This window comes from Dicentrarchus labrax, unplaced genomic scaffold (genome assembly GCF_905237075.1).
Source record: "Dicentrarchus labrax unplaced genomic scaffold, dlabrax2021, whole genome shotgun sequence".
NCBI classification, from domain to species: Eukaryota; Metazoa; Chordata; class Actinopteri; family Moronidae; genus Dicentrarchus; species Dicentrarchus labrax.
This window is the reverse complement of record NW_026136704.1, coordinates 24,898,244-24,921,113: the sequence shown is the minus strand read 5'-3', so window position 1 is coordinate 24,921,113 and position 22,870 is coordinate 24,898,244. Positions and strand designations below refer to the sequence as shown.

At 38.3% G+C, this 22,870-nt stretch overlaps 2 protein-coding genes and 1 long non-coding RNA gene across 6 annotated transcripts; 1 reads left to right on the top strand and 2 right to left on the bottom strand.

Annotated features, from left to right (window-relative positions):
• Positions 1 to 180: 180 nt before the first annotated feature.
• LOC127362100 (vacuolar protein sorting-associated protein 37D-like) lies at positions 181 to 3,219 on the bottom strand. Of its 4 annotated transcripts, none has more exons than XM_051397442.1 (4): positions 2,618 to 3,219; positions 2,264 to 2,435; positions 2,121 to 2,194; positions 181 to 1,616 (listed from the first exon to the last, which is right to left on the bottom strand). In XM_051397442.1, the coding sequence occupies exons 1-4, from the start codon at positions 2,744 to 2,746 to the stop codon at positions 1,176 to 1,178; spliced, it is 816 nt and encodes a 271-aa protein (XP_051253402.1). In that variant the 5' UTR covers positions 2,747 to 3,219; the 3' UTR covers positions 181 to 1,175. The 4 variants fall into 4 exon arrangements, 3 of the variants coding, with proteins under 3 accessions (XP_051253402.1, XP_051253404.1, XP_051253401.1); XM_051397444.1 differs by having other exon boundaries at positions 2,121 to 2,191; XR_007884384.1 differs by having other exon boundaries at positions 2,121 to 2,435; positions 2,573 to 2,663.
• A 2,986-nt stretch (positions 3,220 to 6,205) lies between these two features.
• Positions 6,206 to 14,830, top strand: camkk1b (calcium/calmodulin-dependent protein kinase kinase 1, alpha b). Its single transcript, XM_051399111.1, has 17 exons — positions 6,206 to 6,435; positions 7,555 to 7,883; positions 7,988 to 8,035; positions 8,120 to 8,173; positions 8,262 to 8,313; positions 8,407 to 8,540; positions 8,862 to 8,898; positions 8,983 to 9,004; positions 9,118 to 9,206; positions 9,651 to 9,850; positions 10,041 to 10,094; positions 10,188 to 10,261; positions 11,001 to 11,088; positions 11,200 to 11,328; positions 11,776 to 11,879; positions 13,899 to 13,949; positions 14,288 to 14,830. The coding sequence occupies exons 2-17, from the start codon at positions 7,629 to 7,631 to the stop codon at positions 14,361 to 14,363; spliced, it is 1,467 nt and encodes a 488-aa protein (XP_051255071.1). The 5' UTR covers positions 6,206 to 6,435; positions 7,555 to 7,628; the 3' UTR covers positions 14,364 to 14,830.
• LOC127362866 (uncharacterized) lies at positions 11,820 to 21,910 on the bottom strand. Its single transcript, XR_007884598.1, has 3 exons — positions 21,544 to 21,910; positions 20,701 to 20,737; positions 11,820 to 11,947 (listed from the first exon to the last, which is right to left on the bottom strand). It is a non-coding gene; the product is annotated as an uncharacterized LOC127362866 (long non-coding RNA).
• Positions 21,911 to 22,870: the final 960 nt, after the last annotated feature.

Genomic DNA, 22,870 nt, shown 5'->3' with positions numbered 1-22,870 from the left:
TTGTCTGACTCAAGAAAACACATATGTCCTTAACAGATACCATGACACTTGTCTTTTTCTTCCTTTTGTGTAATCAGCTGTTTAAAATAGGTATTTTTTATTTGTTACCACAGTCTGGTGTAACCAGTTTTCTCACTTTTAGATGTCTTTAACAAACAAATACACATCCAGTAAGTGGTGTTTAGTTGAGAAACACTTTATGCACAAAAGGATCAAAGTTTGTAACAAAAACTCTTAAAACAGCTATTGATGGGGCACTTGTGTTCTACTGTTCTACCTTCTACAGATAAGTGACCCGATATACATTGTATTACAACGCACTGAGATGTGTTTAGTGTTACAGTAAATTACGGATGTCTTTAATATACTATATGGTACTACATTTCGAGCCCGTCACTAACTTTTGGTAAATGTCACCAATGTCAAGTTGGCAAAGCAACCTGAAAAACTGCAATAGGTGACAGTATTTCTTTACAGAGTTGGTGCTGGATTATCAGATTAACAGCCAGAGTTTGTATTGTCTTTTAAGTGTTCAGAGTCTTTATTCCACCTCAGGATTTGTGTGGATGATTCTAAAGGGGCAACTCTTAACGTTCGAGTATTCAGTATTTGTCAGCAGTTTAGAGTATTTAGTTTGTTTTCCTCACTCAAAGAGGCTCTCTTCAGGAGAAACTAAGTCAAAAGTACAAACTATATTCCCAAACTTGCTTAAAGATTCTACATAAATTGACAGGTTTATCTCAATCTAATATAAATTATGTAAACATCTAAAGCTCTCAGTGTGTACTCATAACTTCTGTTGTCTCAAATCTGACTGCAGAACAGTCTTAACTCTATAACGTAATATATCATGATGAAAAACAATCTTTTACTGCCTCTATAATTAACATCCATGCACGGTCTATACATTGCACTTTTTTAATACCACTGCCAATATACCTGAATTCGAGATGTATAAATATTTTTTCTACCTTACAAAATATGCCAAACATCTGTCCATCAGTGTTTAACGTTGTCTGAACACAAACACTCATTCAAGAACTTTGCCTAAATAAAAGTAAGTAAAGTTCTGACTTTGATTAGGAAATATCTCGTCAAGACATAAATAGAAATTAAAATAAAGTCTAAATCTAAGAGCATTCACTTTGTTAACCTATCTGCAACTGGATTAGACTTCATTGCGGTCCATGTTGCTGCCTTCTCTGCTGTACCTTCAGCGGCTGAAGACGGACGGGTCTTGCTGGCCATTTGAGGCCTCGTCCATGCACTCCTGCACGCAGGGACTCAGTGTAATCATGACAAAATGGTACATGCTGCAGACACTGGGCAGCGTTTACATGGGTGCCAAAGGGCAGCAGGAACGGAGGCTGGTGGCAGCATGCAGGTAAGAGGACAGCTGTGGTTAGACCGCAGACTGGGAGGCAGGCGTTATGGACTCGCTCAGGAAAAGTATCGGGGTGAATCTCACTGACAATTTGTGTTGATTTAAGTTCAATCGTGTCCTGGAGTTTCTTCACCAGGATCGACCTGATGTGTTGGAGTTTCCGTGAGCTGAGAAAGGACTCCAGGAAATTTGCCAGAGGCGTTTTCCCCTCTGCAAACCTCTGAAACAGCAGCTGTTGGGAGAAATATCTAATTATTTTCAAGCACACAGAATGGATATTATGTTACAGCAGATTAGACCTCTTCTTCTACCTTCTATAACAGCCTGACAGTTTGAGCATATTGGATTTCTTAAGTATGAAAAAAGTAGGCTGACATTTATTATTTGTCTGCTTATGTCTCTTGTAAACCAGCTGTTCTCTTCCTCCAGGCCTTTTTAATACAATAAGTGGTGGCTTGTTACTTCCTCCACAGAGGGTGTAAGAATATATAATGATGTATAAACAGTTTCAGATTTAATAGACACACCCATTATGTAAAGTTTATTTGCAGAAGGAACATATTAGTTTGCTCATGACCTTTAGCAGTTATTGGCTGCAGATCATTTTAATGTATTATGATAAGATAATTTTTTTTAAGCACAATCTCATTATCTAGTGTGTATCTACAAAAACAAATGATTACTGATATATCTATGCTAATCAAAGTAATATTTATAAAAAGAAGTGAATACTTACTTCACACTCCTCCTCTGCATGATTGATCTTCTTCAGGAGACACCACTGAGCATAATGCAAGCTGTATTTTTCTGCTGCAAAACATAATGAGCAAATGTAAATGGCAGCCAGATTAAATATTACAGAAAACAAACAAAACTCACCAAGTTGTTCTTGTTTGACCTGGATGATGCTTCTAAGTTTTTCCAGTTCCTTGTACTTCATTGCAAGTAGCAACTTAGCGTCTCTAAATTGAGGTTTGTGAGAAAGACCGACTTTTGCCATTTTTTGATTTGAAACCAACATCTTCTCTGCAGCCCTCTGCAGACCCTGAAACTGGAAATGACCACATGTAAGAAACAGTGAATCCACCGAGAGGTTTGAATGAGGAGTCATATAATCAACATAATATATGCACAATTGTTTTTGTCTGCAATCCAAATTATTTGTATTACAAATGGAGCATCACTTACTGAAATCCGTGAAATCCGACTTCAGTCCCTCAGTCAGACACTCACCTTGTCACTACACCTGATGATGTGATTTATTTTGTCTTCATCTTCCAGCAGCTCTCGCAGCTCTCTGCTCCTCAGAGCTCCAAACTGCACCGACAGAGACATGATGACACTGGATGCTCTTTGCTTCATCAAAGTTTGCTGCCTGTTTGTTCCCGATGCGTCCTGCTGGGGCGCAATGTGAGCTGTTAGTGCTGCATTCACTGACTGTCGGAAAGATTTACGGGCTATACTATACAAAAATTATTTGGGGGGTAACATTTGGGTGATAGGGATAGCACTTCTTATCATTAATTTAGGCTAATGTAAGCATATATATATATATATATATATAACACAATTTAATTAATACTTTGATATAATTTCACGTGCACTGTTTTCCTGTTCATGATTATGAATTAAGACTCCCTGTTCATTTCTGTTACAGTCAGTACATTTATTACTGACTGTAATAAAATCTGTCCACAATTACAGTATAAATGACAGTATAAAGCTGACTTTTCCAAGCTGAAAATTACTTTGCATACTTTTTTTCTGCTACAAGTGCAATAACTGTATTCCAGGCTGTTAACAATATAAACTACAGACACCGCCTGATTGCATTCACTCAAATGAATTTATGTTGTTCATAATTGTAATTTATTTGTTTCCTCAATTTGTGACATTTTTCTCTCAATGCTTCTTAAAGCTACTTTAATTTTAGTGTTTTTTCATGCTTCATTTGTATATAGATGTTGATACTCTAGATAGTATCAGATTTTCTTTTAAAAGCCTATAAAATGACTATATCTATGCTTCTGTTCTTTTTCTTCTGCTGATGTGACACTTTTTTTTCCGCTGGGATCAATAAAGTAAATCTAATCTTATATTTTGTCTGTTTACTAAGACAGAAAACAGATTCATATATATTAATGGTTTGTCAAATTTAATAGAGAGTTTACAACACAGACAAAGACAAACACATAACACATACATAGAAAGGAAAGGGAAATGAAGGGGAGGAGATTTCTTTTTATGAGAGCATTTTCCACCTCCGGAAACTCTTCTTCTGCTTCTTTTCCTCTTGAAATAAGTTGTAGAATCCAGAAGATGAGCTGAAGCTGGATGTTTATGTCTGTGCGGCGCTGGAGCTCCTCTCTCCTCTCTGCCTCCTCGTCCTTCAAGAGCTTCTTTTTCCCCAGCACCAGCAGCATCTCCTCCAGCTCTGTCTTCTCTTTCTACCACTGCTGTGCTCTGCTCTCCCAGCTTGCACACAGTTTAGAGAGCTCCTTTCTGGACATTGCCACTGGTCAGAGAGCTCTTTAAGGAAGTGCTCTTCTTTCTCTGAGAGCCCCTTCCTGATTCGTTCAAGCTCTTCTCTTTTCATTGGCCCTGCTGACCCGTCTGTCCCTCTCAGAGAGGAGATCCTTCAACTGGAAGACCCTCTTCTGCCACCTCTCTTTCACCACTGTCTTCTTCACCCCACTGGATTCTATAAGAGGCTATCTTCCTCTCAGCTTCTGTTAGAGTGTGGAGGCTCATCTGCCTTCTCATGCTCTTTCCTCCGGGGAGTGATGGTTATATTGTACTCCTTCTTCAGTGCAGAGAGGTGGTGGTGAAGGGAGTCGATCTATTCGTCTCTCCTTCCAATGTCCCCTTTGGGCTTCTGGATGTCGGCTTTGCGCTCTCTCTCTTAATTGACAGACAGCTTCTTCTACATGGCCTTTTTTTCTTTCTCATTCTTCCAGAGCTCTCTCTGGTTGAGGACCATGATGTTCCTCAACTTTACCTCCCTTTTCCTTCGTTCCAGCTTCCATCTGGCTCCTCACTTTTAAACACTTGTGCAGAGTAAAGAAATACATCTTTTTCATATCACAGAGTAGGAAATCCGATGTTTTTTTTCCTTACAGGAGAACAGTGATCTGTTAAGGATACTGAATGGAAATATGTCATATTTAAATACAAGTCTGAAGAGAAACCTTACTTTAACCATTAAATAAATTCTTCATTTATTGTATATGAATTCAAATACATAATGAAATAAACTGCTGTATATCTGATGTATCAGTTGGTCTTATACATTTTCTCCTTTAGTTTAATCACATGTTACACATAGTTTTAGGACTATGGGCTTCATATGTGACTATAAATGTTAAAAATTCTGAGGCAATTTGAAAGCCTCCTTTAATGTTCGTAGGAGCACAGTCTAAAAATAAATTATAGCTGAATGCAAATTCTTCTTAAATGTATCAATGATCACTAATATATCGACACAAAAGGTCTTTTTGTATTCTGTTCCTGTAATTGTCAGTGTTGCAGGCAGTCAACTATAACTGCTAAACACGTTTATTTTACTTATTTTTAGTGCTGTCAAATGATTAAAATATTTAATCGCGATTAATCGCATTAATGTCATAGTTAACTCGCAGTTAATCGCAATTAATCGCACATTTTTATCTATTCTAAATGTCCCTTGATTTCTTTTTGTCCCATTATTTTTTCTCATGTTAATGCTCTTATCAACCTGGAAAAGTTTGCTTTGTGCAAATGTTGTTTTTATTGAAAACAACATTGGCATATACTGTAGTGTTCAATTTCACACTAACATTCTCACTTGGAGCAAATAATCTCTCACACAATGTAACACTGTCCATCAATAAAAGGGTGAAAAAAATACTTTGTCACACAAACAGCCCCTTCAACAGCCCCTTTCTAAGGGATCAAAGCAGGGCGATACAAAATAAAATTACAAAGTGCACATGTAAGGTAAACTAGGACTCAGCCTATAGTGCAGTTAAACCATGGCTTAATACTTAATACAAGTTTGCTTTGAACATAGCAGTCAGGCTGCTGCTCTTTATTCACCAGAGGCTCAACCCAGCCTCTTATTTCAGAAAGAATGAACAGTAACAGTTACCAATAAAAGGTAAGCCTGCTGCTTCTTTGCTTAGAGCCAGTTACTCAAACAGACAAGCCTGTTGACATTTTCAGACAACAAGAATCCATCCATTTCAGCGTCTCGCACTCTCCATCCACTCAAAACGTAACATCTACTACTCTTAAACAAGTGTGTGTGCGGCGTGCCTGTTGTTTTTGTTTCCGGTCTAGCTAGATCCGGTGTGGTGTTGTAGTTTTTCTAACGTTACTAGTTGTTGCAATAGCATGTGAAAAAAACTACAAAGTGTGCTAGGCGTTAATCTCGCGATAAAAACAATTGACGCCGTTAAAATGGGTTTGCGTTACCGCCGTTAATAACGCGTTAAACCGACAGCACTACTTATTTTTGATTAAAATTAAAATATAGGCTATATACATTTTCAACATGTCTTATGATGTTATTATTGTTTTAATCTCATATCAGTTTTGTGTATATATATATATAATTGTGTTTTAAACTAGTTAAAAACAGTAAATGTCTATAATGCATAATAAAATATTTAATAAGTATACCAATTATTATTACAGCCTAATATAAAAACTATGTATTTTCTATATTCATGTTAGGTGAAATGCAGCACAGTCATTAAAAAGAAATAATATTATATGTACTTGTTTGGTATAGTTGTTCCACACACACTAACCAATGTGTGTTGTTGACTGGTGGAGTTTAGACCATGCAGGTCTCTCCTAATGTCACCACAGCCCACTCTTCAGGTGATCACTGCCGGCCGACCTCAGAATAACTGGGCTATATGCAGCCTCAGTTAATCCTTAAGAAGAACACTGCCTCCCTGCTCGCCAGTGAAAGTCCTGCACTGAGACAAAGAGGACTTTCCCCTCCTGAGATCAGCAGGACAGCATGAGGATTAGCCACGATCCTCAACACAGGACACCTCCACTGTGTGAGTAAATCATTTACCCCTTATTTTATTTTATACAGTACTTTATTAGTGTCAATATCATTATAAGGGATTCTGGTTAGCATGAGGCATTCATTGCATTTAACTAGCTCTTTTTATCATTTCAAATACAAAGGTTTTATAGCTTTACATGTTGTAAAGGCATGCATTTGTGTGATATATGTACATTCTGTAACAGTCTTGTGTTAGTAAGTAATATGTAGTAGTAGGTATTGTGAAATGACTTGCCTGTTAAAGCTTTGTACCTTGTTACATAAGAAGCTTTTCAGTTCTCCGTATTGTATTTTAGGCAACAGTGAGTCGTGCTCATCAGGAGCTAACTCTTATCTGCTGCTATAGTCTGTTGTCAGAGGGTGTGTTTTCTCATTTCCTGTGTTTCTTATTTCTAATGGTACACTTAATTCTTACCAGAGGCTTGTGCCATCTGTTAAAGGAAGACAAGAAAGCAGAAGTTTACAGGTTTCAAGCTGCAGTCTGGGCACTCAGAGACTCAAATGATGAGAAAAACACAACAATTCACAAAATATTCATGATTTGGATACAACTAGAGACTACTTCTATATTGCTGTTTAAAAAGAAAGGTTGGCATTGGCAGTCTATTCATCCAAGGCAAAGCAATAAAAGGGAAAAGCACTTCTGAAATAAGAAATCTGATCCTGTATATGGCTGGTAAATAAAATATCTAACTAACGTTAAGCACATTGATTGCACAATAATTCAAGTGTAAAAACACTGGTATTAGTTGATTTCTGAGGTTTGTATTGGCACTAATTTATGAATGAAATGAGGTAATATTTAGATTTAAGAGAATGTTACAATTTTGGTATATCATTTGTAGTTTCCTGTGTTTTATCTACAGATTATTTATACTCAACGCTGCCAAAAACAGCCTAGATCATTATTTCTTTCTATTCATGCCAGCTTGTTTTGAAGATCAACTTGCAGGAAGCTGAAACTTAACAAAATGTGAATGTTTAGTTGATTAATTTCCGCATTCAGATTTTTATATGAGTATTGAACATTTCTGTAATACAAATGTAGACCAGGAGTGTTTTGAAAACTTGTGAATGCATTTAATGTCTCTCCGTTTCTTCCTTCCAGTGCAGTGATGTATCCTCTGGTACTTTCACCAAGCCGGGGAGTTCATTTGTGAGTGAACCAGAACTATAACTACCATGAGCACTGACTCTATCTGCAGGCCAGAGCTAGATTTGGAGAACCCTGGCGAGCTGGCCGACCTGGTGGCAGCCATGAACGTGACCGCCAACCGCATGACGCCTCCTAATGGCTACAGGCCCGGTCCCCCGAGGACAAACAGCTCTCACAGAGGTCGAACATCAGACAGGAAGATGTCACTGCAGGAGAAGGGGAGTCGCATAGCCCGACAGCGCACTATCGAGACCAAACGTGTGTCCATCACAGATGCTGATGTGAGGAGACTTGAAATTTTACTCAAGAGTTGGATTTTTGATTTAATTCAACATGTTATTAATGAGATATTTTACTGATTAAATTCTGTTTTTATTCTCTGCAGGATTGTGTCCAGCTCAACCAGTATAAGCTGAACCGAGAGATTGGAAAGGTGATCAATCAGTACTATACATAAGCAAGCTGAAACAAAAGTGAATCATTAATAATGCTGTTGTTGTTATTTTTTACACCCAAGGGTTCATACGGAGTGGTGAAATTAGCTTATAATGAAGATTCTGAACAGTACTATGTAAGTTTAAGCTTATAAATTGTTCATTTAGATATTTAGATTGTTTAGATTTCACCTGAACATCATTTGCTTTGTCTCATTTCCTTAGGCGATGAAAGTCGTTTCAAAGAAGAGGCTGATGAGGCTGTGTGGATTTTTTCGTGAGTGAAAAAAACATTTAAATGTCTAATGAGCTTCTGTCCTTTTTGTGGTGTTGCTGTTGACATGTTTTTGTCTTTTGTGTGTAATTTCAGGCCGCCTGCCTCCTCAAGGATCAAACTCGCAGCAGGATCCGTTCCCTAAAGCCTCGTTGCCTCTGGAGAAAGTTTACAAAGAGATCGCCATCCTAAAGAAGCTGGACCATCATAATGTCGTTAAACTAGTTGAGGTCAGTCAGAGTGCTGTAGTCTTACTGCAGGTTTAAAACACATGTAATGCAGCATGCATGCGTATCTAGCATGTTAAATAGTTTGAGGGCCCCGTCAAAGTGCCTTGGATAGACTGTAGTTGGACATGTTTCTATGATAAATAGAATATGATTGGAGGTTAACCTGTTTACTCCAAAGGTTCTCAACTTTGTTGGATGCCTAAATGATACACACCTGACCAAAACCCACAAATATACTACAATGATTATTTTTATGGTGCAAATTAATAACTGGACCTCATATATTTGCGCGTGGGATATGAGAATTAATGTGTGTTGCAGGTGCTTGATGATCCTGATGAAGATGGACTTCATATGGGTAGGCATTCATTCAGCCGTTTGTAGTCATTTAATGTAGCTGTGTCAGTATTAAGTCATTAAATTGTGATTATTTGTCCTCAAGCCTTCGAATTGATGACAAAAGGGTATGTTTTTGTACATTTATGTATTCTGTCACATTCCTAAACTGTAATTTAAATTGGCTTATAATATAAAATAAACATATTTCCTGCCTTTCTCCACCTCTCTTGTCGGGCAGTCCGGTGATGGAGGTTCCTACAGACGACCCTTTCACAGAGGACCAGGCTCGCTTTTATTTCAGAGACGTCGTCCTGGGGATAGAGTACTGTAAGTTAGGAGTTAATTATAAATATTTAATAGAGAGTCAAACTACAAATGTATTAATAACTGGCTCATTTTACGCTATAAAAGTGGCTTTTTTGTGTAGAATCTGAAAACTTCCAACTTTGGTGCTTTAAAGCAGGAGTTCCCAAACTTTTTCATGTCAAGGACTCCCACGATAGATTCACATTAAACCACAAAGTATGTTTTATTTTTAGGTTTGAAGATAATAAAGTCTTCATAGTCAATCAGTGGTCAAACTGGGATAAAGGCAGATAAAAGTACTTGCACAGTGGATGGGGCAGTGACTGCTTTATTTATCTACCATTCAAGACATGCTGTACTGTTCAAGACAAAGCAATATATTTTATTATTGCTGGTATTTTTCCTTTGTACTATAAAACGCATGGCAGAGAACCAACATGCTGACTTCTTTGCACTCTCCACCAGTGCACTACCACAAGATCATCCACAGGGACATTAAACCCTCCAACCTGCTGCTGGGCGACGACGGTCACGTCAAGATCGCAGACTTTGGTGTGAGCAACGAGTTTGAGGGGACGGACGCCCTCCTGTCGAGCACCGCGGGGACACCGGCCTTCATGGCCCCTGAGATGATGACCGAACATGAGCAGTGCTTCAGTGGAAAGGTGAGACAGAACCTCCTCTGTAGGGTCAACCGGGAAAGACATAATCACTGAAGCACATATGTTCTGGATGTGACTCCTCGTATCAGACTGAGCTGAATTGTGAGAAATTATCAAGAAATTATGTCCAACCGCCTACTGAGAGCTTCTCAGTAAAGGCACAGCCCAGATAATCAGTGTGTTTGTTTACCAGGCGTTAGACGTGTGGGCGATGGGAGTCACACTGTACTGTTTTGTCTATGGGAAGGTAAGAAAGTTCAAAATACAAAAATGCTAAATTCATTTAGAATTAACAGCCAGAAAACATCTTAACTATTTAATTGTGTCTGTCCTGTCCCAGTGTCCTTTTTATGACGAATACATCGTCTCTCTGCACAACAAGATCAAGAACAAACCTGTGGAGTTTCCAGAGAGGTAAGCAAACATTTACAATAATGACATGATAATTTTTTTATAGGAAACATGTTTGGGAATCTGGCAGCAGATGACTTTGTTATCACACGTTGTAAAGGTGTTACAGTAGATGTGAATATTACAGTATTCAGACTTTTAAACATATTTTTCTTAATTGGAGAGAAAAAAGTGATTAAATAAGCAGAAAATGTGTTTGAGTGATATTGGTGATTGTAAAGCAGCATTTCATATTCTCTATTCACTGAAGTTGTATTTCTGAAAAATGTCCTGTGGTGATTTAACATACATATGATCATAAACCAGGACTCGCAGTCTTGTTTCTTTTTTGTTCACACAAAGCACAGCTGGTAAAACACAGGTGAAATTAATGATGTTTGTTTGTGTAGGTATTTCTGCCATTCTGCACGTTCACACATTTAATTACTAGAAAAAAGGTTATTAAAATACCTTTCACATTCTCTGCTAACAGGAGATTTCTACTTTCACCCAGGTTTACGTGCATGTTTTAACAAAATCTCTGAACAATATGCACTGGCAATGAATTCCACATGACTGACTGAGACTGACTTTATGTGGCATTAAGACTTAAAGGTGGCTTCCAGAAATTCTTACTATTCAATGCTGCCAACAATGATGTTACAATGATGTGCTGTGAAAAAGATCTATTCCACTTTTTTCCTCTTGGTCATGTGTCAGAATCCACTGTCAAAATCATATTTATCTCTAACTTTCCTCACAGGCCGCTGATAAGTAATGAATTAAAAGAGCTCATTGAAAGGATGCTGGATAAAAACCCTGAAACAAGAATCACCATCCCTGAAATTAAGGTGACTGGAAAACACAAATTACTACAGCTGATTAATATTATATGAAAGACTGTATGTTTTTTACCAGTTTGTGTTACTTTTTCCATAATAATGGTGTGTGTGTTGTTACAGCTCCATCCGTGGGTGACAGAGAACGGCTCCAATCCCCTTCCTCTGGAGGAGGAGCACTGTACGGCGGTGGAGGTCACCGAGGAGGAGGTGCAGAACAGCGTCAAACTCATCCCCAGCCTTTCCACTGTGGTGAGTTGGATGTCGCTCCCTCTCTGGTCACTATGTAACGCTTTAAAGACCCACAATTGGCTGCTGGTTTGAGAATTTAAAATCCGATATCTCAGTTGCAGTATCTACATTGACCTCTTTCAGCTGATTGTAGGCTCCTAGAAATGGTCTTTGCTTATATGAAATCTCAACCATTTACATCTAAAACACTCTCATGATCCCTTTAAAGTTTTCAAATTAAAACAATTATATGACAGGATAGGTGTCATTATATTATGGCATTTAAAACTATGAAGAGTAAGCACTCAACAGTTGCCAGAAAGTTAAATAGATGGGTTTTTTAATGGGATTTCATATTTAAATAACACAAATAGGATATTTAAAATAATATATTTGATGTGGAAACTTCACAGGCAATATGAAAATGTTCTGTATTTCCATTGAGACTGTCTCTGATGTCCACTGCAGATTCTAGTGAAGTCCATGCTGAGGAAGCGGTCTTTTGGTAATCCCTTTGAGTGTCAGCGCAGACGGGCGGAGAGGTCCATGTCTGCCCCTGGAGGTCTTCTTACGTAAGTAGCCTACTCTGCAAATCCCGCCTGCTCCACTCTGCCAAACTGCCAGCTCTGCGATTAGGCATCTAACAAAACAAAGCAGCGAGCAGATGCTTGGATAAAAATAGATCAGTTACTTACATACTTTATACGTGCAGTGAATCTCTCATATATTAAATCTACCATCATATCTAGACCCTTAATCTTTGAATACTGACTAGCTCTTATACTGTATTTGTTTTGTTTTGGTCCTTAAATTAGCAGCACACTCAGGCAGATAAAAGCATTTGTCCCTTCCTGATAAGCTAAATGGATGCCCCTGTGGCAGCAGTAATGGCTGTGCTGCTTTTGTTTTCCATTAACAAGCCAGTTCTGTCTGTGGGGGGCCACTGGCACAGCTAATTACACATCCATGTGAAGAGATGTGGAGATGCAGCTACAACCTCCTCCACACATGCCCAGGCAGCACCACCAGTCGTACAGCGCTGCAAACTCCCACACAGTGAAATCTATGCAGATCAGGCTATCTGTCCATCTGACACATGTGATATATGTAAATAGTAAAATCCTACACAACAGTATTTGGATATAATGGCTTAAATGGGATGCTATAATCAAAGGTAAATATTTTACAATTTGAAAAGGCATAGTTTGGCTCTACAGCTGGCTTAAAGAAGAAGATCAAAAATGTTTTAATTTGATCTTCTTGGAGGGATGATGTATTGTGGCACTGTGTTCCAGTGATCAAATATTTCGCCTTTCTGCCCACAGTAATAAGGGCGATTTATTCAAGGTTAGACTTTATGTTCAGATCTGATCTCTGGTCAGATCTTGTTATACAGAATCTGAAGGTCAGCCTGTACGGAGACCCAAAGTGTTCAATATTAAATAAAGTAATTATGAAATAAATAATCATGTGAATAAACACAGCCAAAATGCGTAGTTTATGAAACTGCAACATAATCTAATCATACATATTTAAAACTCAGCTCATTATTGTGAAATGCTATTTAATCCAGCTTCTTTATACAATTACAGAGTTTATTGGAGGTGTTATTTTTAACCCTTCCAGCAGTTGTAAGTAATTATCCAATTTCCAATTTCCTAGCAGAGCAGAGCCATTAATGTGATTGGCTGTCCACTCTACAGCTAATCACACAACAGGATCAACTGTGTTCAAAGAGTTGTTGGAAAAAAGACTTTAAAAAAAACAGACCTGCAACTCTGTTAAAATGTTGAGCTAAATGTACACATACAACATGTATTCTATGTATATATACATTGTTTTATTACTTAATTTGTCTATTCATTCACATAATTAATGTCCTATTTATGTATTTGATATTGATTGTATTTATTTTATTTGGGTCTCCACATGTTCTCCAGTGTAAACCAATCATCCATAGAAAAATATACGGATTTCCTGTTAAGCTTAAAGGAACCGACACTTTGGGAAACACACTTTATTCACTTTCTTGCTGAGATTAAGATGAGAACATTGATAAAACGTTTACATTTGTCTGTTAAATAAGCTTCAGCCAATTAGCTTAGCTTAGCATGAAGACTGAAAAAAGGCTCTGTCCAAAGGTAACAAAATCTTCCTGTCAGCACCTCTAAAGCTAAACTAATTAACTAAAACATTATATCTCATTTGATTAATTTTGTATAAAAAACAAAGTATAAAAAAATTGTGGCCTTTAGTCCACATGACCTATTGTTATTTACATTAATCAGATTAGATTCATTAGTGAGTTTTACAGGTGCTACTAAAGTAGGGTGACTTTGTTACCTTTAAGTGGAGTGAGGCTAGGTGCTTCCCCTGTGGTTAGAGTCTTAATGCCAAGCTAAGATAACTGGCTCCTGGCAGACACACACCCTTAATAATGTTCTCGTTAAACTCTCAACTAGAAAGCAAATAAGCTTATTTTTCCAAGATGTCTATGTCTTTAAACTGCTGCAGTCCTGCTACAATAAAATCTGTTTACAATGAACTGTGTTGCAAAGTAATAAGAATATAAATACATCTCCTTCTTGCAGCGGTACTTGGGGCTTATTGGGGTCTTCGGCTCACCTTCATCCTTCCTTGAGGTAAATTCTATAAAAGCATTTAGGTTGAGCTTATGTACTCCATAGACATCACAGCTCATCAGTGGTTTGTTCAACCCTAAGAGGATTTAAGAGAGACGAGACAACACAAAGCTCTCAACAACGAGCTGTACCCAAAATAAATGCGCACACACGCTTGTTGTCGAGTGCTTTGTGTTAACTTTCCTGTCCCTCTTGAGGTTGTTGTGGATAAAGAGTGATGAGCTGTACTGTGGAGGGCATGTACTCTTTGATATTTTCAGCCCCCCCCTTCTCCTCCTCCTCATCTGCAATCTCACTTAGTACCTTCAGCAACATGATCGAGCATTTTTCACCCGCAGGAGCAGGGAGGGGAGCAGAGACGGAGAGTTGGAGGACTTGTATGAAGATGATACATTTACAGAGTGTACAGAATGAACTGAAACGTGCACACAGATTTAAAAAAAAAAAAAAAAAGCGTGCAGAAAATAATTTGTTTTCTACATTTCTTCATGTCTTTAATTCTCTCTTAAGTTTGCTTTTGCTTCCTGCTTGCTGTGCTTGCATGCTTTTCTCACTATAGTGCATCAGGCTGATAATTATGTGATATATTAAATATTATAAAGATTAATAGATCATTAAACACTTAATAATTAAATATGAATATTATTTAAAATATGAATTCAATAATTATTCAATTATTATTTAAAATATAAATTAAATAATTATTCTGACCCTCGGCTTGTTTACTGTTTTGTTAATATTTAAATTACAGATGGCATGAGTGGTGAATATGATTCATTTACTTTGGATTGTTGTTAAAAATGTAAATATGCTCTATAAAGAAGATATTTTTACATTTTCCTACAGCTGTTGAAGATAATAAACATTCTAATTTCAAACAATGACTTTGAATGATTGCACAAACAAGCCAGTGATGTTTTTGTGTAAATGCAACTTCTATTACTTTGCAGCACCATAGCAGTTCTGTTGTGTTCAATGTGAAACACTAGATGGCAACCTTGTGACAACAGGTGCATTGTGTTTGTTCTGTCTTGGGTTTGTCTCTCTGTTAGTTCCCCATTCAAAGTTTTTCCCCTTTTGTTTTTTTTAAATTTACCACAATAACATTTAAAAATGTCTTTATATTGAAATACACATCGCCATGTATTCTCATCAAACCTTTAAAGACGCCCTGTAGTGACGCAGAGGCTCTCACATCTGTAAACTCTAAAACAAACTGATTTTATTTTATTCTTAAAGTATCAAATGCACTTCATTCTCCAGACCAGCAGAGGGCAGAATTGTGTTGCAAGTAAAGAAATCAAGTACACCAGTAGGCTTTGAGTTTGAGCCCTTTAACAGCAATATTCTGCCCTGTTGAAGTGCCATTGAGCAAGGTACTTACAGCTCCAGGGATGTAACAATTAAAAGATGTTCAAAAACAGCATCCAAAATTAAACACAAAATACATTTTATTTGTGATGACATAAACTTATTCTTGCAGCATGTGGTCACATTCTTGGTTCAGTAAAGGAAGAACACATCAGAATGACTCCTCTGCCCTCCCTATGGGTGCAAAGAGTTAGACAAAAGGCAAGTACCCTCTGGAGTTCCCTTCCAGTAGAGAAGAAGTGTTATATAGGCACTAAGACCAAAAATAATTTACCTCTACATGCCTATAAATGGTTAAATAGTTTGCTGTGTGTTTTTATTACAGAGTTTATACTTTGAATTTGAGTCACATAATAAAACAATTTTAATCTATGGTTGGAGCTGTTTCACAATAAATGCATCACAACCTCAGACAGCCTGAGTTCCCCCCACTGCGCTATTTACAGTATGTGCAGGGTTCGCTACCAGGATTTATTTGTGGGGATTATTTTAATATTTCTCATGTCTCCAGGAAAATAGGAGGAGAAAAATGAAAGGTGCATTAATTTGTGTTGTTTTTTTTCCCAAGGATAATATCCAATGTGTTATATTATTGGGATATTTCACAGACTAAAATCATTCAAAACAGCCAAGCCAATAACAAGTTAAAGAAATACAATGAAAGATTATAATAAAATCTAAATATCTAATAATAATAACTACAATAACTGTATCCCAACACTGCTTTCTTCTCTCCTTTAATTGTGCTGCAAAAATAGATGTTTCAGTTCTGAGGATAAAGAGGAGGCATGATGTTGCAAAATGTACAATCTCTGAGTGAGAGTGCCACTGCCAGTCACCCGCATACTGATCAGCACAAATGTCAGGTTTATCATGTCGAGCTGTGGTTTTGGAGTCGCAGGCTTTATTAAGGTAAACCTACAGGTCCAAACAGGGCCCGAAGGAGGAGGTGTGTAGTAGGTGGAACAATATCTCTGATGGTCTAAGACAGAACAGCACAAAGTGGAAAAGAGAAGACGGCAACAAGCACAGAGTAGAGACAAGAGCCTTTGGATGTATTATATAAAATAAACCTGTTGTTTAAAGCTTAAACATTTCACTGGGAAACAATGTCAGGTCCATTCATATCTGATCACGTCAACTTACAAGTAGATAGTTGCATTTTGGGGAAAATGCTTCACTTTCTTTACTGTCTGTGTGGTAAATATGAAGCTGAAGACAGAAGCCAGTTAGCGTAGACTGGAAGCAAGGGGGATAACAGCTAGCCTGGCTCTGTCTGTTTATGATGTGTTAATTGGTGAGCTTTAGAGGTGAGGTCTAGAGCTTCTCCTCTCACTCTAAGCGAGAAGCGAATACATGTGAATGCATCATATCAACAGTATCAGTGGCACACTTAGCATTATGTAGCAAATACAGCTGGTTAGTGCACCTATGTATCATTTGCTCTCAATTTGATTTTCCATGAAACTGGGAGGAATAAAGTCATATTATTGTAGAAAGGAAAGCTTGGTGGCGTTTATCATTCAGGACTGACATTAAATGATCTCAATCCTGAACAGTTGGAGACTTGGAAGCTGTAGTAGCACATATTCTACCACAGATTAACATCATTGAGTGCCCTACAGTCTAAAAATGGTTAGTAGAATAAACTACAAAAACTCTCATGTTAGATTTTGCATGTCAGCTGCTCCAAAATATGTTAAAATATGAAATAAAAACAACTCTTAAGCCTCTGCAGGCTGAAATGGTTTATGAGACCATTTGTATTCCTGCAGTCAGCCCATTTTTCTGCTGTTGCAGTTATGTGAAGACCAAAGAGGAGTGTTTCTGAGCAAAGATTTCTGTGGAAACTGTTGCCATGCAACAGCACAATACTGCACTCATACAGAGTAGTAACTTCACTGTATGACTGCTCTTTTTCCTGAGCTCACTGCCTGAGTAGTAATGCACCGTTTATTCTTTTCTATTCTATTTTCTTTATTTTAAAATACAAAATAAGGCCTTTATTTTTGGGCTGTAACTGTGGGTTGTCATTGTTTCGTGGATAGCCAGAGGAAACTTTGCTTCAACGTCTGGTTCCACACCCTCACTCCCTTTAGTTTCCACACCCAGAGCCAGCAGCAGTTCAGCCTCAGATATTTAGCTAAAGACTGACCCTTGGCTCTCACTGTTCACCCTGTATTCCTGTCACCACACCACGTTTCACCCCTTCAGCCTCAGCCGGCTCCACGTCACCCCCTCCTTCTCTCTCACTCGCCTGTTATTCACCACGACTGACCCCACTGGCCCGCTGTCAACGGAACTGTACATCCCCTCAAGGCTGCAAAGAGGAGGAAGGGTTTTCTTTTTTCTTCCACCTGCACTGTTGGGAATCCCCTGTGCCCACATACATGAGTCACCAGCTCAGACATCAAGCAGACCTACAAACACTGGAAGGTATAATTTGTCAACCAGTCAGCACCTGAGGAGCTAATTGTAAAACAAAGCATGACTGGCTAGACACTTTAAAGGTAAAAGAATACACAGACAGACAGACAGACAGACAGACAAGACACCTCACACTGAGGAACTGCAGCACAGACAGGACTCTTTCAGGAGCGAATACACTGGAAATACAAAGCATGAAATGTAGAAAATATTTAAAAGCGCTTCATGATGATGTGCAGGAGTCATTTATTAAATCCTGCATCAACACACAAATCCACAATATCAAAAGTCTTAACAGTTCATTATCACATTGTGAGCCTGTCAGTGGAGGACTTCCAAAATAGACATTACATATAATGTGCAGATTCACACCACATCCTGTGAGATAAGTGATTTATTTCATTCTCACTTTTTTTTTCCTGTGTAAAAACATCCATGACAAGCATGACTTTGACCAAAAACCTGAGAGAAATATGTCAACTTTCTCATCCAGATGAGGATAAATTCAACACGAGGCGTTGACTGTTTGACTGGGTTAAATGAACTTATCAGGTTTTACAGTGTAGAACGACAGACAGAAAGAACAGGTACAATGCACATTTGTCAATCAGTACGTTCGAGAGGAACAATGACACAAAATGAAATGATTAAAAAGCAAGTGACTGTTTAAACACAAAGCAAGCATGTTATACTTTATATTGTCCAAGTGAGAGACAGAGCTGTTGTAAATTTCACAATAATAACAAAAACCCATGTTCTTTTTCTGCATTTTAAAAATCTTAATACGTTTGCAACCTTGTACCTAACGCATTTCCTTCTTCTATCTGACCTGCAGCTGTTCTCCATTAGTACGTCAGTGACTGCATCAGAGTTTTTTTTTCTGTAACAGTGGGACTGAAGATGAAACTAGATTTCTGCCAGCTGAACACGGAGAAAAAATAAAATAATTTTGTGTTTTTATAGGTAATGCAAGATATAGGGCATTCAAAAGGAAATCAGAATCAGGTTTATTGCCAGGTAGGTTTTCACCTACAAGAAATTTGCCTTGGTAAAATGGTGCAATACACATACAGTAATATAATGCAAGACCAGTCTGATTTGTGTTATGTCTGTTCAGCGTTCTTCATCATTACTCCACCTTACATGAACATAAATGGTGACAGGTGACAAGTTTTTTACTTAAATGTCTAATCACAGAACTATCTATATCCTTTACTTTACTCTGCACACTTTAATATTTTTGTTTTTTGTCACATGTCTTGCAGTGGAAATTCCGCTTCTCAGTGAGCAGGTGGTTGTGATGCATAAGATCTTTATTTTTAAAAAGTATCATGGGAGGAAAAAAATCCTCTGAAACCGTATTTTAGAGGAAACTGGTTAAATGTTTTAAGCTCAAATCAGAGTGTAAATAATAAAGTTTGGGCTCACTTGTGTTGTTCTGATGATTATGTTATTCTGTCTGGGAACGTGGTGTGACTGTGACTCTCCTGCAATGGGAGGCCTTGAAAGAACATGCACAGTGACGTAACTGTGAGACAGCGGGAGGAGGGGGGGGGACTTAATTTTAGACTCACCTTTTACAAACTTCTGTTCATCACACAAGCCTCTGTAGTTAAGAATAATCACCTCCGGTATTATTAGGAATCAGTTTGATCATCAAAAACGACAATAGCAAATTGCTAGAGATGACAGCAGTGTTTCTGTATGTTGCAGCCAGATGGAGAGCATTCATTTGGGGGGATGAAACTCTCCAAAAAAAAAAATCATGTGATGACACTTTCCCACTGCCTGTATCAGATGCAATGTATCCTGCAATGTTTTGGGACAAGTGCTCCCTAAAATAGTCTCTTAAAACCTTCAGCTGAATGTTGTGGCACTTTTTGATAAATAATACAAAGTCTAAATGTTAGCTTGAATAATTCATTTTGCAGCAGTCATGCATAACAGCTGTCTTTGTGCCTCAAAGAGTCCACAGCCCTCTTTGTCCTATCATGACTTAAAGCTGCGAGAGAGAAAATAAATAAATACAAGTGGATTATTTGTGTTATCTGTGTAATTTCATGTAATGTGTGTTTGTTCAGCTAGGGGTAAAACTGATGAATCAGACTCTCTTAACCGAAGATATGAACTCTCACCATCCATACAGAGGCAGATAGTCTCTATAGTGGAGGGGCTGTCACATTGATGTCTCTGGTCTACTCACTGTCTACTCACAGGCTGCAGGGAGGCCTATTTATAGATCTGTCTCTGTTCTCTGCTTCTACATCGGTCCTTTCTCTCTATCTCTCTTTTCTCTCTCCTTCCCTCCCTCTAATGGGTTGATATTTCTGGAGCTGTGCAACTATTAAACTTCTTTGCATCTTTGAGGTGCAGATCACGTTGAATCAGATCATAAACTTTTCCAAAGTCCAACGTGTCTGTCTGTCTGATTTATAAGGATCTGTGCTCAGAAATATAATCTCCTTGTGTTTGGTATCAGTGCTGAAAAATAATGATTGACTTAATCCGAGACTTTATTTCTAACACCTGATTGGTGTTAGAGCTGTAATGTTTCACCTCCAGGCCTCCAAAGCCACAAAGCCATCGACCGTTATCCACCCACTTTGAAATCAGACAAAATATTCTTTATGCGAACGTCTCAAGTTTTAATTACTTGTGAGCCAAACTTCGGGCTGTTTGTTCTCCAGACACTGTCATCCGGCGTCCAGTCCACAGAGCTGTCACTTTTGCCCCAGAGCAATTGAGCTAGTCATGACAGCCATGCGGTTTGGTCGATGATGAATAGCTCAACAACGACTGTTAGACGCCTGAGCCACAGGAGGTTAAATGCCTTTTAGTGCAGGAATTTGTAGACAGCAAAAAGTGCTGCGTTCAGTGTGGAGTTAACAAAGGAAATCAATAGACTGCAACAAAGCTCAGACCTTGTGATGACCTTTTGACAAAAATCACTGACCTCATGTCTGCTGAATAAAGAACGGCAAACCAAAGACCTGAGAAAACAGGTAATGCAAGTTAAAAAGTCTGAATAAACAACAAGACAAACAGGTTGTTAATGCCTTTATCTGAAACAAGAATAGTTTACAGCCATGCGAGCAGCTATGTGAGGCTGTGGCCTACAGGGGTAAATGCTAACACGCTTGTAAAACATGTTTACCCTCTTAGTTTAGCACGATAGCGTGCTAATGTTCGCTAATTACCACGAAACACAATGCATTTAATAATTGCCAACTCAAAAAATGTACACCAGTCTAGACCAAAGTAGAGGACTAACCATTATCATCCCTATCACCACACCATTAGCATGCCTAAATCATATTACGTTGATGTTAACAAGTTAAAAAGTGATATTAGATGATTGATACCACTCTCACGTATAATATTAAATAAGTAGCCTGACTCTGTCCAAAGGTTTGCTTCATCAATACAAAAACCAAAATGCAAAAATAATGTATTACATGGGGGATCACCTGCTGAACAATTTACATATGGTCTCCAGTAATAGCTGCCAGAAGCAATAATAACCGGGTGCTGTTTGCGGCTTCTTGTTTACTGGACAAACATTAGAGTGGTATTGATCTTCTCATCTAAGTCTCAGCAAGAAAGCAAATAAGAGCATTTTTACAAAAAACGTCAGAAGTGTGTCTTTCAATCCACTGCATTCATACTCTCCATTTTCCTCTCACTGAACCTGTTATCTTGTACCTGACTGAAAAACAGGAAGGGATGTGCACACACGGCTACCTTTCTACAAACTTGAAATAGCTCATGAAATTCAGAGACAACAAAAATAACCTACCTGTATCATCTTCTTCATGGCTTCCACGGTTTATTTTTAATCCATCATCAAAGTTATAGATTATTTTATGTCATCGGGACATTTTCAATAGGACGCTGTTGGAAGTGGCATCACAGTGAACATCGACTAATGCTAACAAGGATTCCGATCCAGTGATTTAGAGGCCGTTTGCCTTTGTGTGACATAATTATGGCTCAATGATCACTTGTGTCTTGTCATCTGGCCTCCCCTCAGGGAAATAATGCTTCATGTGATGAAAGTGATCAGAAAGTGCAGTTATTGTAGACGAGGAAGAGCAGCACGGCAGCACAATTTCCTGTTTTGTATGTATCCTGTGACCTTTAAAACATAATCTTCTCCAGGGATCTAAATTACATTGATTAAATTAACTGGTTTGAATAGATATGTGCGTTTAATGTAAACAGCATTATTTATACATTATTTAATGAGGGATATGTATTTAGTTGTATCTTGATTTGTCATGAAAAGTGCTAAATTGAATTTGTAGCTGCTGGAGATTCAATTACATGTCCATCAGTGGGCCCCAGTCTGTTTCGGGATGTGTAATGTCACCGACATTTACCAATAACGATGACACCGATGTCCCCGAAAGTGTAGCAGTGCATTAAAAACACAGGCTGGAAGATAGGTTGGTGCTGAATCCTAATGCCTCCTGTGTGCTTTGAGCTTTCATTTTTTACAGGATGCAATAGGTGTCTGAGCAGTGCAGCAAGGAGCCGAGCTAATAGTGGGATACTTATTATAGCCCTAGCAACAGGAACGGGATTGGTGGCTGCGGAGAGGGAGCCTGTCAGCTATTGGCTGCTGAGGAGGACCGCTCAAAGCACAGAATTTCATCTCATGAAAGGTTCAGTGCAGCAAGCTGCAGCAAGAGGCTGCAGTCTGAGGGTGGGCGATCCAGCAGTTTGCCACTTCAGCTTATCAATCAGTGTGAGGGCTCAACTCCCAGTTTGAAACACACAGATATGCATAATTACTCAGATAAACTCGAGCTTTGGGGTGTAAAAATACGACTTGCACGCACAAAGAGAAGCAGATTCTCTTTCCATTGTTCCTCGTGAGATGCAGGATTTTGTTTTATTGCAGCGCTCCTCTGCTGTGATCATAAAATCTGTTGTCTTTTGAAGCAATATTCTTTGATCTACGCCCTAATTTAGTTAATGATTAGCAAAGTGGCCTTAAAAAGAGCCTCATTTAAGACATACTATAGTTGTTGTGTTAGCTGGCAGTGTCTCTGCACTGCAGCTAATACAGCCTCCATCTCATACGTTCACCCACAGACCCTCAACACAAGCAGTCGTGCAGG

Coding starts and splice junctions, on each gene's coding strand:
- LOC127362100 (XM_051397441.1), bottom strand. CDS start 2,746: ATGAAGCAAAGAGCATCCAGTGTCATCATGTCTCTGTCGGTGCAGTTT. Junction 2,436..2,617: donor TCATCAGGTGTAGTGACAAG/GTGAGTGTCTGA, acceptor GGTCATTTCCAG/TTTCAGGGTCTGCAGAGGGC. Junction 1,617..2,120: donor ATGCAGAGGAGGAGTGTGAA/GTAAGTATTCAC, acceptor TTCTCCCAACAG/CTGCTGTTTCAGAGGTTTGC.
- camkk1b (XM_051399111.1), top strand. CDS start 7,629: ATGAGCACTGACTCTATCTGCAGGCCAGAGCTAGATTTGGAGAACCCT. Junction 8,314..8,406: donor GAGGCTGTGTGGATTTTTTC/GTGAGTGAAAAA, acceptor GTGTAATTTCAG/GCCGCCTGCCTCCTCAAGGA. Junction 8,541..8,861: donor ATGTCGTTAAACTAGTTGAG/GTCAGTCAGAGT, acceptor TGTGTGTTGCAG/GTGCTTGATGATCCTGATGA.